General features: G+C 41.2%; 1 protein-coding gene across 2 annotated transcripts in view; it reads right to left on the reverse strand.

Moving 5' to 3' along the window:
* ITGA6 (integrin subunit alpha 6) overlaps positions 1-13,494 on the reverse strand; it is an 87,329-nt gene that overhangs the window by 26,000 nt on the left and 47,835 nt on the right. For both annotated transcript variants that reach the window (XM_027964851.3, XM_042243719.2), the window contains exons 7-11: positions 12,887-13,080; positions 12,656-12,744; positions 11,833-11,951; positions 6,841-6,939; positions 6,518-6,579 (exon numbers count right to left, since the gene is read on the reverse strand). In XM_027964851.3, the coding sequence (XP_027820652.1) occupies positions 6,518-6,579; positions 6,841-6,939; positions 11,833-11,951; positions 12,656-12,744; positions 12,887-13,080 (563 nt within the window). The remainder of the gene's footprint in view (positions 1-6,517; positions 6,580-6,840; positions 6,940-11,832; positions 11,952-12,655; positions 12,745-12,886; positions 13,081-13,494) is intronic.

Below are 13,494 nucleotides of genomic sequence, written 5' to 3' on the forward strand. Positions count from 1 at the left end.
AACTTCAGAAACTCATTAAGAATCAGTTTCACTGCATTTCAAGAACTCACGAGAGTACGACAAACAGGAGGGCAGCCAACCGGGCGGAAGGACCTAAACTGACTCCCTCTTTAACAGTCCGGTGCTTAAATTCCAAAAAGGCCTCTAGATCAACAGCAGCTTCTCCTGTGTGGTATCAGGAATGCAGATCCTCAGGCCCAGCCAGACTACTGAACCTTGAGGCTGCATTTTAATAAGATCATCAGGTGGTTCTTATACACATTAAAGCGCTCATAAAGAATAATTGTCTAAAAATGGAAAAACATATTAGAGATGGAGATGTCTTGATGAAGAATTTAAAGGTAAAACATACTTTCTTTCAGTGGTTAGAGGGCCCCTTTGTCCGTTAAGAAAACTCCCAGGATCAAGGTTTCCACTTCCAAAGCCCCAGAGGGCACATCCTACTTGTGATAACCTACACTAACAGAGCTCGGAGATAAGCTACGATTTGGATGATCAAAATCTCATTTCTTAACTTCAGAATGCATTCTTTGCCAATTCACTGGATATAGCTGCTATGTTTTAATACTTATTTATTAATCACTCACTAACCATCCCTGGTGGCTCAGATGGTAAAGCATCTGCCTGCAATGCGGGAGACCCAGGTTCGATTCCTGGGTTGGGAAGGTCCCCTGGAGAAGGAAATGGCAATCCACTCCAGCACTCTTGCCTGGAAAATCCCAAGGACGGGGGAGCCTGATAGACTACAGTCCATGGGGTCACAAAGAGTCGGACACGACTGAGCGACTTCACTTTCACTTTCAACCATCCTTGAACTACAAGGATATCAAACCAGCCAACACTAAAGGAAATCAACACTGAATATCCACTTGAAGGACTGATGCTGAAGCTCCAATACTTTGGCCACCTGATGCCAAGAGCCAACTCACTGCAAAAGACCCTGATGCTGGGAAAGACTGAGGGCAGTAGGAGAAGGGGAGACAGATAATGAGACAGTTAAATGGCAACACTGAATCAGTGGACATGAATTTGAGCAAACGCTGGAGACAGTGGAGGACAGAGGATCTGGGAATGCTATAGTCCACGGGGTTGCAAAGATTTGGACTTAACTTAGTAACTGAAAAACAACAAAAAACCATCAGAAGGGGCTTCCCTGGTGGCTCAGTGGTAAAGAACCCACCTGCAATGCAGGTGACACAGGTTCGATCCATGTGTTGGGAAGATCCCCTGGAAAAGGAAATGGCAATCCACTCTAGTATTCTTGCCTGGAAAATCCCATGGACAAAAGGAGCCTGGCCTGGCGGGCTACAGCCCATGGGGTCACCAAAGAGAAGGTTATGACGTAGCAACTAAGCAACAAAGCCATCAGAAGGGGAAGCAAACCAGTGTGTACAGGGTCAGAGAAGCCAGCCTCAGGAGAAAAAATCTGCTCCAGAAAATGAATCCATGTTCTAATAGTCACATTAGAGTTTGGAAGGGACCTTTTTGCAAGCACCTATTTTAATACCCTCTACTTACACATGAAGAACTGGAGACCCACAGAACTAGATGACCGGCCCAGAGTCCTACAGCAAGAAAGAGTCAGCTCCTTTTGTGTAACAAACACAAAAGATAACTGCCTTATAAAGCCTCTCAGATGTGCAGGTTCCCACTTCCCCTAGGCTTCTGCCAGCTGGACCACCCCGCTCTTTTTCATTTTACCTCTGCTTCATTGCCAGGCTAACTCTACTCCTCCTACAGATTTCAAAATCCAGGAAGCTCTCCCAGCCCCTCCTGGTATTTCTCTCATCACTACACTGGAGAAGGCAATGGCACCCCACTCCAGTACTCTTGCCTGGAGAATCCCATGGACGGAGGAGCCTGGTGGGCTACAGTCCATGGGGTCATGAATAATCGGGCATGACTGAGCGACTTCACTCTCACACACTGGAAAAGGAAATGGCAGCCCACTCCACTATTCTTGCCTGGAGAATCCCAGGGACGGAGGAGCCTGGTGGGCTGCCATCTATGGGGTCGCAGAGAGTCGGACACGACTGCAGTGACTTAGCAGCAGCATCACTACACTTAAGTCTGCTGCACTGTGAATGCCCAATCACTTTCCCAGGAAAAGCCGCTTCAGAGACCACCTCCAGCTGTTCACCACTGTATTCCCCAGCAACAGCACAACACTTGACATAAACAGGGTTAGTAGAATAGATGAACAAACACATCAACACACACCCAATGCACACTTACATGCACACACATACACTGTCACCATCCTTGTGCTGAAACAATGGCTGTTCCCATACATAAAACCAAAATTTAGAAACAACAGTTTCAATAGTAATTTCTGTGTCCATCTGAAGAATTCTTAAATGTCATGGCTGCCAAATGGAATGCGCCTCCATTTTAGGCCCTCTGTGAGCATTGACATCATCCATTTATCAGTGACCTGCTAACTTCACAATGAACCAGGCGAAGGCTCACATGCTGAGTGCCCCTCATGCCAAAAGCAGGGGAGTGCGTGGGGGCATTAAAACCATTTATCTACCAAACCCTCTCCAACCTTTTCTGACCCTCCAGACAGTTCACATCATCTTAAAATCCTTGCTGGCCACCTTTGCTGACCTTTGCAGGGGCAAACCAAGTAGAACAGTCATTAAGGCTCAATTATAAATATCTGTAAGGATGGAACACTATATCCAAGGACTGCTGAATTAAAACAGCCTAGCCGAACAATAAGCTCACACACTCAGACATGGCGAACAGATTTTAGATGTATTAACTCTTGCAGCTTTGTGCAAGTTCTGCTTTATTTGACTTAGAATTTCCCAATACCATGGAAGCAATGGCAATAAAAACAGGCTTGCTTTCAAATCCTTCAGAGGAAAAATGTACTTTCTATAGTGAAGTGAAAGTCGCTCAGTTGTGTCTGACTCTTTGCAACCCCAAGGACTAAACAGTCCATGGAATTTTCCAGGCCAGAATACAGGAGTGGGCAGCCTTTCCCTTCTCCAGGGGATCTTCCCAACCCAGGGATCGAACCCAGGTCTCCCGCATTGCGGGCAGATTCTTTAACAGTTGAGCCACAAGGGAAGCCCAATCTATAGTGGGCTATCCATAAATACTTGGTTAATGTAGGGGTAGTTATAGAGAATTAATATACATGGCATCAAGGGCAGCATGTAGGCTAGAAGGAAGTTTGTAATTTATTTTGTAAAAATGATTGATCTGAGGGAAGACAAGAAATGTTCTGATGAGATTTCACATCTTTGACAAACAGTGTGGTTTGAGAAGATGACCAATAGAATAAAAGCATGTTTCCTTTCCCTCTCCCTGCCTAGTCTCTCCCTTTCTGGTCCCTCTAGGCTGCTTCCAGACACAATGGTAAAAGGCCCCACGATCCAAGCTGGCAAGCGGAAGAGACCACAGCTGGGTAAAAACAACACAAAATCTGAGAGGGTGAGAGATTGTGAGAAATCATAAAATATGTTCTATTACTGAAAGCCACACAAAGAACAGTATTTTCTATACTCAGTAAAATATCGGCTACTTCAAGAGCAAAGTAAAAGGCCACAGCTCCCCTGGGGGTGGGAAGTCCTGATACATGTACACCACACTGCAAGGTCTGCAGAGCTCATGGAGGGACAATAGAGCGGGAGGGGGCCCAGAAGAAGGGGCCTAAAAAGGTGAAGGAGATGAAGAAATCTCCCGAGGACAGTTTAAAATCTGGGAAGATGAAGGCCAGGTGGGTTTATGACAGCATGGATTGGGTAAAGGCAGACTTATTTATTTGTGAAGTTCTGGGATATCATAAAGGGACATCTTTTTTTCATAAAGAGAAGAAATACTCAAGGTAACATGGAGAAGCCTTAAGAAAACTCATTCCATCTCAAAGAGGAGTAAAAACTGAAAACCTTGAGAACCACCCTGTCCTTCCAGAAAGGTTTCCTTGGCAGCTCTGCTGCACTGGTACACCTAGCCGCTGGGACCACTGCCGGGAGCCAGTGTGAGGAATTCCACCCATGACAAGGTCATGCAGGTCATGCGGCAGAGCTCTGATGGCAAGGCTAATCAGACCTCAGGTTTTCCCCCTGGAATTTCCTGAGCATCCACTCCCAAAAAATAAGAACCTGCCTGCTTTTCCACTCTTCTAATATTCTCTGGAAAAAGTCAACTCAGGGCTTTAGTCTTCTGCATTTGAAAGGGATGTTTCAGTTAAACCCCCTCTGATAACTCTCTAGCTTGCCTAACAGGTTCCCCCGGACCTCTTACAGCTTGTGAATTGCTTACAGCCCCCCAACTGCGAGAGGCACAAAGCTTAAAAGCATCTTAAAGATACAGAGCCTTTTCTAAACAGTTAAAAATCATATTGGTAGAGGGTTTTCACTGTTGACTCAATGACTGCTGCCAGGCCTCCATATTCTTTATCTTTTAGGCACCTGGGAGGATGTTAATCAATGTAAACGGGATATGGAAAAGGTTATATAGTAGTTTTGATGTTAGCAACATTAGACTTTTGAGTTAATTACTTTTCTCTTTGTTATATATCGCTGCACTCCTCTTGTATCCTTGCTATGTAAAAATGTAACTTTATTCAGTGCTTTCTGAGAGTGGCACCAGACCTTGGGAAGATCAACACAAATAAGTCTTCTGGTTGACAAACCCTTATCAGAAAAAAGGCTGTAAAATGTTAATTGGCCCTTTTGGCTGGAAGATGACATAAATTACCTAAGATTTGTGTATACAACTAGGTATGCAGAGAGAAAAGCCTGGTTTTGATAAGAGTCTGGGCTGCTAACGCTGCATAACTTTGTGTTACCCATTGATCTCCATGTTTTATCAAAAGTATAAAAGGCCTTCTGAACAATAGAGGACGGGGCCAGTTGCTGGACTGGTTTCCCCCATGTCTCCACTTTACTCTAATTTCAGACTGAATTCCCATCTGGAGCGGGGCGGCTCACTGAGTCTACTTACTTGCCCTGGCTTTTAAGACCCACGTGAAAGGGAGCCTAAGGAGGGGCACCCTTAGATAGTCAAGTGGGCGCCGGTGGCCCAACGTAGATGGTGCAAGCTCCTTGTCTGGAACTTTATTGGCCTTCCCCGTAAGCCAATTGGCTTCCCCGTCAGCCTTCTTTCTCCACTTAATTTTCCTACTACACTATTTCTTCCTAATCTAATCTTATATTAATAAATAAATAAGTTTTTTCCTCGCCAACGCCGTCCCCACTTCGAATTCCCTGGATCCACCGGGGCTGGACCCCGGCAGACCACGGCTGACCCAGGAAGGAAATCACCTTCGCTCTGCACTTCCTGTTTGGGGAAAAGATGTCTTTAGATTCCTAGGCCCCCAACTTTACTCTGGTTTACTCCTGAAGAGGTACAGCTGCTACTAAAACACACCAGAGAAGGCCTTGGTGATCATCACTATTGTGAGAGTATCATTAAAAATTTGTCAAACCCTGTGGCAAAACTCCTGTCTTTCTTATTTAAAAAAAAAAAAAAGTGAAGTAGAATAAGACCTTATGAATGACAACCTGCTTTCACCACCTTGAAAAAGTGAAACTCAGTCATGTCCAACTCTTTGAGACCCCATGGACTGTAGCCTGCCAGGCCCCTATGTCCATGGCATTCTCCAGGTAAGAATACTGCAGTGGGTGGTGAGTGATTCCCTTCTCCGGGGGATCTTCCCAACCCAGGGATCAAACCTGGGGTCTCCTGCATTGCAGGCAGATTCTTTACTGTCTCAGCCACCAGGGAAGCCCTTTCTCCACCATATCTCATCTGAACTCTGCCACAATCCTACGTAGTTAATTCCCATCAGGGGCATTTATTTCTAACTGATAGGAAAATAAAAACTCAAAACATTATGGGATTAGCTCTGTGTTGAAGCACCAGATCCAGGAGCAGAGCCCAGGTCTCTTGAGTTCAAGCCCAGTCTTCAGGTCCCCCCAGGCCCACACTCAGGGACACAGCATGGGAGTTCTGGACCACAGAGGCCTCTGGGAGGGGACCCAGCAGTGAAGAGACTAGAAACTGATAATTTATTCAAGTAGGACTCAGGCTCCCGCGGTCACTCTTCTACAACTACCACCCGCCACCTCACAACCACAAAACCAATTTTCCACCCTGCTTTTCAAAGGCAGACATGGAGGAAACGGTTGTGGCAGCAAATGAGTACTTATCCAAGGCAGTCATTGTGCCCTAAACCATCCGCTCTGGAAAACTCAAATGGGGACCAAATGCATTTTTTCCCTCCTGTGCTTCACTCTTCTGAGTAAAAAGGAGATGACAGACTTAGTTCTTTAAATCAGAATTTATGGACCCATGTTGGCCACGACAGTTCTGTTCTTCTAGTTATTTATTCAGAACTTTTCAACCTGGCAGACAGAAAAGATCTGCTTTCAGTTGATTCCCGTTGTTGTGCAGCAGAAACTAACCCAACATTGTAAAGCAATTATACTCCAATTAAAGGAAACTAAGCAAAACAAAGATGTTCAGATAAGCAAGCAAACAAAAAGTACTAGGTACTTACTTATTGAAGGATTGTAACCGGTGGGTTTAGCCGTATATTCAAAACAGGCCTTAACCTTGAGACTGTATGAAATCAAACACATAGTCATTAAGAAATGCCTTACTGCCCTGGAAAAAAAAAAATATCTCAACACGTTCCTCATCCTCATATCCCCCCAGTGACGACCGATGAGTAAAATGTTATATATCCACTTGACAAGATTCCTCTTCCCTTTCCCTCCCCATTTCTCTTAATCTTCCCTGTGGCTCCTCGGGACAACCGGGTCACCATAAAGCAGAGATATCAAACTGTGGGGGAAGAGTGGACACGGCGCAAATGCTCACCATATCCCACTAGGCGCCCCACAGAGCGTCTTCTGACGGAGATCAATTCTGTTAGGTGTCACTGTGACGGTTTGCTGAATATTAATCACAGGCCGGGATCTGAAGACAAAGGAGAAGACCAGCTCAGCCTTTTGCTATCTGGATGTAAGATGAGCTCACGGACACAGGCATCCTCAGATGCTGCATCTTAAAAACCACAGGAAAAACTCTGTTTCCCGATGTTACTCCTGTTCCCCCGCTGCTAAAGAAAATAGCTGTTAACAGACATAACTTAAAACATGATGATGTGATATTTATAAAACTGTTTAAACTTGACACATTCAAAATTATAAATTGTTTTATATTAATAATTTTAATATTAATGGAGTTTCTAAACTGAAAGGATAATACGGACAATATGTAAGAAGTTGCAGAGTTTTCAGGTGGGTATGTCTCATCCCCACCCAAACTCTCAAGGAGCTTTGCATGTCCTTCCAGACATATCAGTCTGGTTCAATTAAAAATACTATTTAAAATTAAATATAAAACAAGCATTTCTTTTTAAGCGGGAGTTCTTCATGCTTATTGGTCTGCATGTTGCTTTTTCTCATTCACATTTCAGAGGTCTTCGCGTATCTCTACACACAAATCTAGTTGTTTCTCACAGCTGGTGGTGTTGCATCTACCAATGGAACATCATTTATTCAACCAGTCCCTTAATCAGTGGACATTTATAATTTTGTAAGGCTTTCAGCTGACAAACATCCTTACATACACATCTATGTACATGTATGTGTCCTAAGTTCATACATCTGTTTATCTGTAGGATAAATTCTTAAGCAGAATTTCTGAGTCAAACAATATATGCATTTTTAATTCTGGGTAATCTTGCCACCCCCCCCCCCCAAAAAAAAGCTCCAAAAAGGTTATACCAACATACTTCTAACACCTGGGGTGCTCACTACCAGGATTTCTACACATATGTGAATTTTAGTAATGTAGGCAAGTCCTGATCTCACAGGTCCCCATCTTACAATGTCTGAGCTTCCTATCCTCCCTGGGACTCTGCTATCTCCAACCTCACGTGCTTGCCAGTACTGACCACAACTTTCCTACCCCCACAATATCTCTATAAGCAAAGCCTAGAATCCTTTATCCTTTCCTATCTCTGCCTTAACCCAACCTCACGGACACACAAGCAGCAGAGTCCTACACCTTTAGCCCTTCTCACCATGTGAAAACATCATCTTTCTCCCTTATATATTCTTCCCTACCTGCCACAGCCAAAGGGGTCACCAAGGGCCTATGGCTTGATCCCTGCACCACTGCCGCAGGAATGCAAGGGTGCGGTGGTTGGGGCTGCGAAAGGGCTGGGCAGACGGTACACCTCTCACCTCTGTCACTCCCCACATATCAACTCAGAGTGGCTGCCATGGTTCCATCAGCACAGGGATTCAGTCACGCCGCCTTCGGTGGGTTTGTGGTAAACCCAGCCATCCTGGAGAATAGTGTTCCACAGCCAAATGTACTCCACATTCCTAAGAGCTAGTCTAAACTTCTGGAATCAGTCTGTAGGCCAGACAGAGTGAGCACCTTCATGGGGAAGGCAGGAGCCAATAAAACGGCAAATGACGAGCACATTTTCTTCATTCCCCTTTATCTTAACTGTTTATCTTTCTATTGTTATTTTACATTGGAGATACTGCAGGTTAGGTTGCAGACCACAGCAATAAAGCAAAGACTGCAAGAAAGGAGTCACTTGAATTTTCTGGTTTCTTGTAACTTACGTTTTCAGTATACTGTAGTCCATTAAGTTGCAAGGGAATTATGTCTAAACAATGTACCTGCCTTAATTAAAAAATACTTCATTGCTAAAAAAAAATGCTAATCAGTATCTGGGCCTTCAGGAATTCATAGCAGTAATATCCAAGATCACCATAATTAAAGTAATAGTAAATGAAAAATGTTACAAGAATTACCAAAATGTGAGAGAGAGTCATGAAGTAAACACATGTTGGGAAAATGACACCTTGCCACAAGCCTTCAATTAAAAAAAAAAAACAAAAAAACGAAAAACTCCCATAGTATCTGTGAAGTACAGTAAAACAAAGTGCAATAAAATGAGGTATGCCTGTAGGTATGTTTCTAAAGTTTTGAGCACATATTTAGAAGGCAAAAAGTTCATAAATGTTTTAATACCAGTTGCTACAGATGCTAGAGTGTTTTACATATAATAGTATTAAGGCTTTGGTGCTGCATACATTTCAAAATATTTTAACACACACTTCTGCCTAAATCCTGTTTTTAAACATACAATATACACAATTTTCAGAACACATTATATATGGAATCGTAAAAATGCCTCTTAACACTTAAAGCAAATCTTATTGCCCAGCTGTCTTGTGTTTAATGGGCATTTACTTATTAAGTATTAATACTTAATTATGAAGTATTAGTATTAAGTACTAGCATGATTTAGTGGAGACTGACATTGGGAAGATTTAGGTACCATGCCCTGCTCTCACAGGATCCAGGCTCAAAGGCACAGGCAAGTCTTGGGCCTCTGTTTTTCTTATTTGTAAAATAGGAAAGTTATCTTACTAGCAAAGGCTTTTGAAATTCATTTTCATACGATCTATGAGGAAAGAAGGAACATGTATCCAGGATTCAGAGTCAACCCACTTATGGGGACAGGAAAGTAAGGGTATTAAAATATCAATTACATACAGATACAAATATTTAACTAGCTAAAGACAGGTTATCTCCTGGGGAAGTCTTGGTAACCAAATTTTGTTACAGGAATTCAAGTCTTCTTGACACCAGAGGTATGTATCTCAAACTAGAAGCTCAAGTTGCTTTTTGATGGAAGCTGCTAAAGTAATTGAATGTTATACTATACTCTTCTACCTTTTAAAAATGTTGACTATTTTAAGGTTAATACCTAACACATGAACAGAGAGAAACAGGCATATAAAGGCAGTAACAGACATTCATTCAAACTTTTTTTTAACTTCTTCCTTTGGCCTAATATTCCAGATACATTTTTCTCCACTTACTTTCACATCTCCCACTTTTGCCATCTGTAATGTCTCTTCTGGTTCTTAGCTTTCTCATAAAATGACTTTCATAGATCTTACCATTTAACTAGGAGACTATTTTTCTATAGTATTTTATACCACATTATATAAATACACAGTATATTCTGTCTTTTTTTAAAGTAGTATTATCTTCAAAAGTATCCTGGTGTCAGTTTATTATCCCCAGGGGTTTTGGTTAGGATACTCTTTTAGATATAGAGGCAACATCTATGCTTGGCATCCTTCCAGAAGAATACAGAGCAACGGCGGTACCAAGTGTACACATGACATACAGATTATTTTTCATTTAGGGTTTTGCTGTACATCGTTGCCCATTTCTTTGAAGAGATTCTTTAGATAAAAATGACTATAAAGCCAAATCGTTTTTTTAAAAAACAAAACTCAAATGGTTCATTTTCACCAACGATCAAAGAATTGCAAATTCAATCAAAAGATGAGATCACACCACAGAGGCAAAAATTAAATAGATTCATCCTGTTGGGATGGTAAAGGTGTGAGAAAATGGGCCCTCTGGTAGGTTGCTGCTGTGAGCATAAATTGCTACAACTTTTCTGCGGGTATATGTAAGGGTTTCCCAGGTGGCTCAGTGGTAAAGAATCCATCTAGCTGCCAATGCAGGCGATGAGAGTTCAATCTCTGGGTCAGGAAAATCCACTGGAGGAGGAAATGGCTACTCACTCCAGTATTCTTGCCTTGGAAATCCCATGGACAGAGGAGCCTGGCAGGGTGCAGCCCATGTGGCTGGAGTTGGAGACTGGCTGAGTATGCACACACACACATGATGAATACAAAAATGTGCTAACCTTGATCCCAGCAATTCTATTTCTAGGAATTTTTCTTTAAAAAATTCCATTACATGGAGATATATATATAATACACCATCTAACACACTGTTTATAATAGCTAAAAGTCAGACTATCTAAAAATTCCATCAACCAAGGACTCATTAAATGCATATTATGGAATAACATTGAGCTTTTAAAAAGAATAAGATTGATATATCTGCATTAACAAGGAGAGAAAATGGAAGAGGTTAATTTTTACAAACCAGAATAGAAGACAGCAGTTATAGTATGGCTGTTTGAGGATACCCTAGAAGTGGAGAGAGACTCAAAACTATTAAAAGTTGTTTGATGGAGGGAAAGAATACTGGAAAACTTGCACTTAACTGCAATTCTGTATTAACCTTTTTTTAAAAAAAGAAAAAGAATATGCTACTTTTTAAATTAAAAAAAAAATGTTTTGCACAATTTTTCCTGGCAATTTCCAGCAGTGATGGAATTGTTGGGATAAGGCCACTGAGACACAGCTGATGGGCAAACCGCTGCAGCCTTTCTGGAGATCATTTTGGTTGAAGGAATCACAAGTCCTAAAACACACATGCCCTTCAACTTCGCAACTCACTTTTAGGAAGTTATCATAAGGAAATAATCTAGGACATGAAGAAAAGTAAGGATGCTCACCAGCTTTGTGTATTAAGGAAGTAAACCACCAAACCTGGAAAGCAACCTAACTGTCCAATGACAGTATGACAGTATGGCAGTTGTTAAATAAACTATGACCCAAAATAAACAACCCAAAAGTTGTTAAATAAACACATGACCCATGTAATGTCTCAGGCAACCGTTAACTTCATTTCAGAAAAGTACTCAACGACAGGGAAATAACCCACTATGCATTATACTCACTCACAGAAAAAGGCCACTATTCATTACAAACCAGCAAAAGCAGGTTACAAAACGATATGTACATTACAATCTCAATTTTGTTAAACATGTATATTCACAGGAAAAAACCTAGACTTTGCCTTTGAAGTACAGTTGTTACAAATTCCAATTCAAAAGGTCAAAAAAAAAACACCCAACTCTAGTGTAAGTAGATTTACCAAACAAGCTTAAAGCCAGAGATTACATACCTGAATATAGTCACTGAATCTGAGAGGGAGCCAACAGCAACATCAGGGTAGGAATTTCTATCAAGGTCCATGTTCCCAGCAATTGAATATCCAAAAAAAGGTGCTTTACCCTCAAGAACCTGAAAGGAACAGGACATCAGAACAGACACCTGGCTACTAAGATAAGTCTTTCATTTATGCTATGAAGATAAGTCTCTTTTGAACTGAAGTTAAAGAGTTTACTTACAAATTATATTAAATCACAACTGAATTATAAATAAGTACACACATGATCAAACATTCCATGCATTTTATTTTCACAAAAGTTACCTGATTTATGGTGTATCTCAAAAGACAGAAGAGAATTTTTGATAACTTTATGTACCATATTAAGTCAATCAGTGTATTTCAAACCAAACTTCTCTTCCTGCCCTCCAAATGTCTTATTTTCCTCTAAAGCAATTTCTAGATTTTGATATCTGATTCTCTATGCAATTACAATCATCTCTTATGTCTGTCCAGTTTCATCCCTTCTTAATATGCTACTAAAGAAAATATATCACATTCTATCTCTTTATGCTGTCAGGGTAGAAGAGTCTTTTCCTTTGGCTTAGTTTGATCCTTAGTTTACCAAAGAAATTTTACAATTTAAAACAAGCAGCTCATTGCATTTAAATCTATTTACAAGCTATCTTCTAATACATTTTTTATAAAACCAAAGTTCATACTATTTTAGACTTGTAAGTAACACATGATTAGTGTGAAAATTCACATAAACCTAAACAATCCATTGGAAAGAAAACTACTGAGAGCTTAACTGTAGAAATCCAAGTTATCTGGTTACCTGTGTTGGTTTGGTATTTATTCCATTCGCAGATCCATGATAGATAAAAACCTTCCCCTTACCATCATAGGGTGCTCCAACTGCAATATCTGTTAACAACACCACGTTTTAACAAATGTCACATTTTAAAAGCATTCCAATACAATGTTTTAAAATAGATCATGAGGACTCACTATTTTAGACAATCACATAATCTATAAATCATGACCATTTCACAATCTATTTGTCTACCTGGGTAGCCATCTTGATTAATATCACCAATATTTTTGACTGCAATGCCAAACATAGAATCTTTGGTTCCATTAAGACGAATCGGCTTGACGTTATTCCATCTGCCTTGCTGGTTAATGTAGACATATGCTGCACCTCCAACTTCTCCACTTCTATCAAAATACTGTGGGGCTCCAATAACTATATCTTGCCACCTGAAAACATAATGAGGGGAAGAACTGTAAACCACTGGCCAAAATATCAGCAAGCTTAGGGAGAATTGCACATGAACGGGTACTAAGGACACAAAGAGATATGATAAAAAGGACCTCAAATCTGGAATTTATATCTCATCAATTGAAGTATTTTTTAAAAAAACTAGGTAGCCTCTAATAACACCCAAAGGAAAACATGAACTGTAAGAACTTGAAGCCAGTTTCCAAGTTACATCTATAGTGCAGAGAGCCTCCCAGTAAAGATTCCACTCCCTTCCACCTTTGACCCTCTACCAAAGACCCAGATTGGCACTATCAACCAGAGACCTTTGTATCAACTTTGTCACCAATCCCTACTTTCAAGAGGACATTCTGGCTGCTCCAAAATCCCCTTAAGAAACCACAGAACAGAAC

This window comes from Ovis aries, chromosome 2 (assembly GCF_016772045.2).
Source record: "Ovis aries strain OAR_USU_Benz2616 breed Rambouillet chromosome 2, ARS-UI_Ramb_v3.0, whole genome shotgun sequence".
NCBI lineage: Eukaryota > Metazoa > Chordata > Mammalia > Artiodactyla > Bovidae > Ovis > Ovis aries.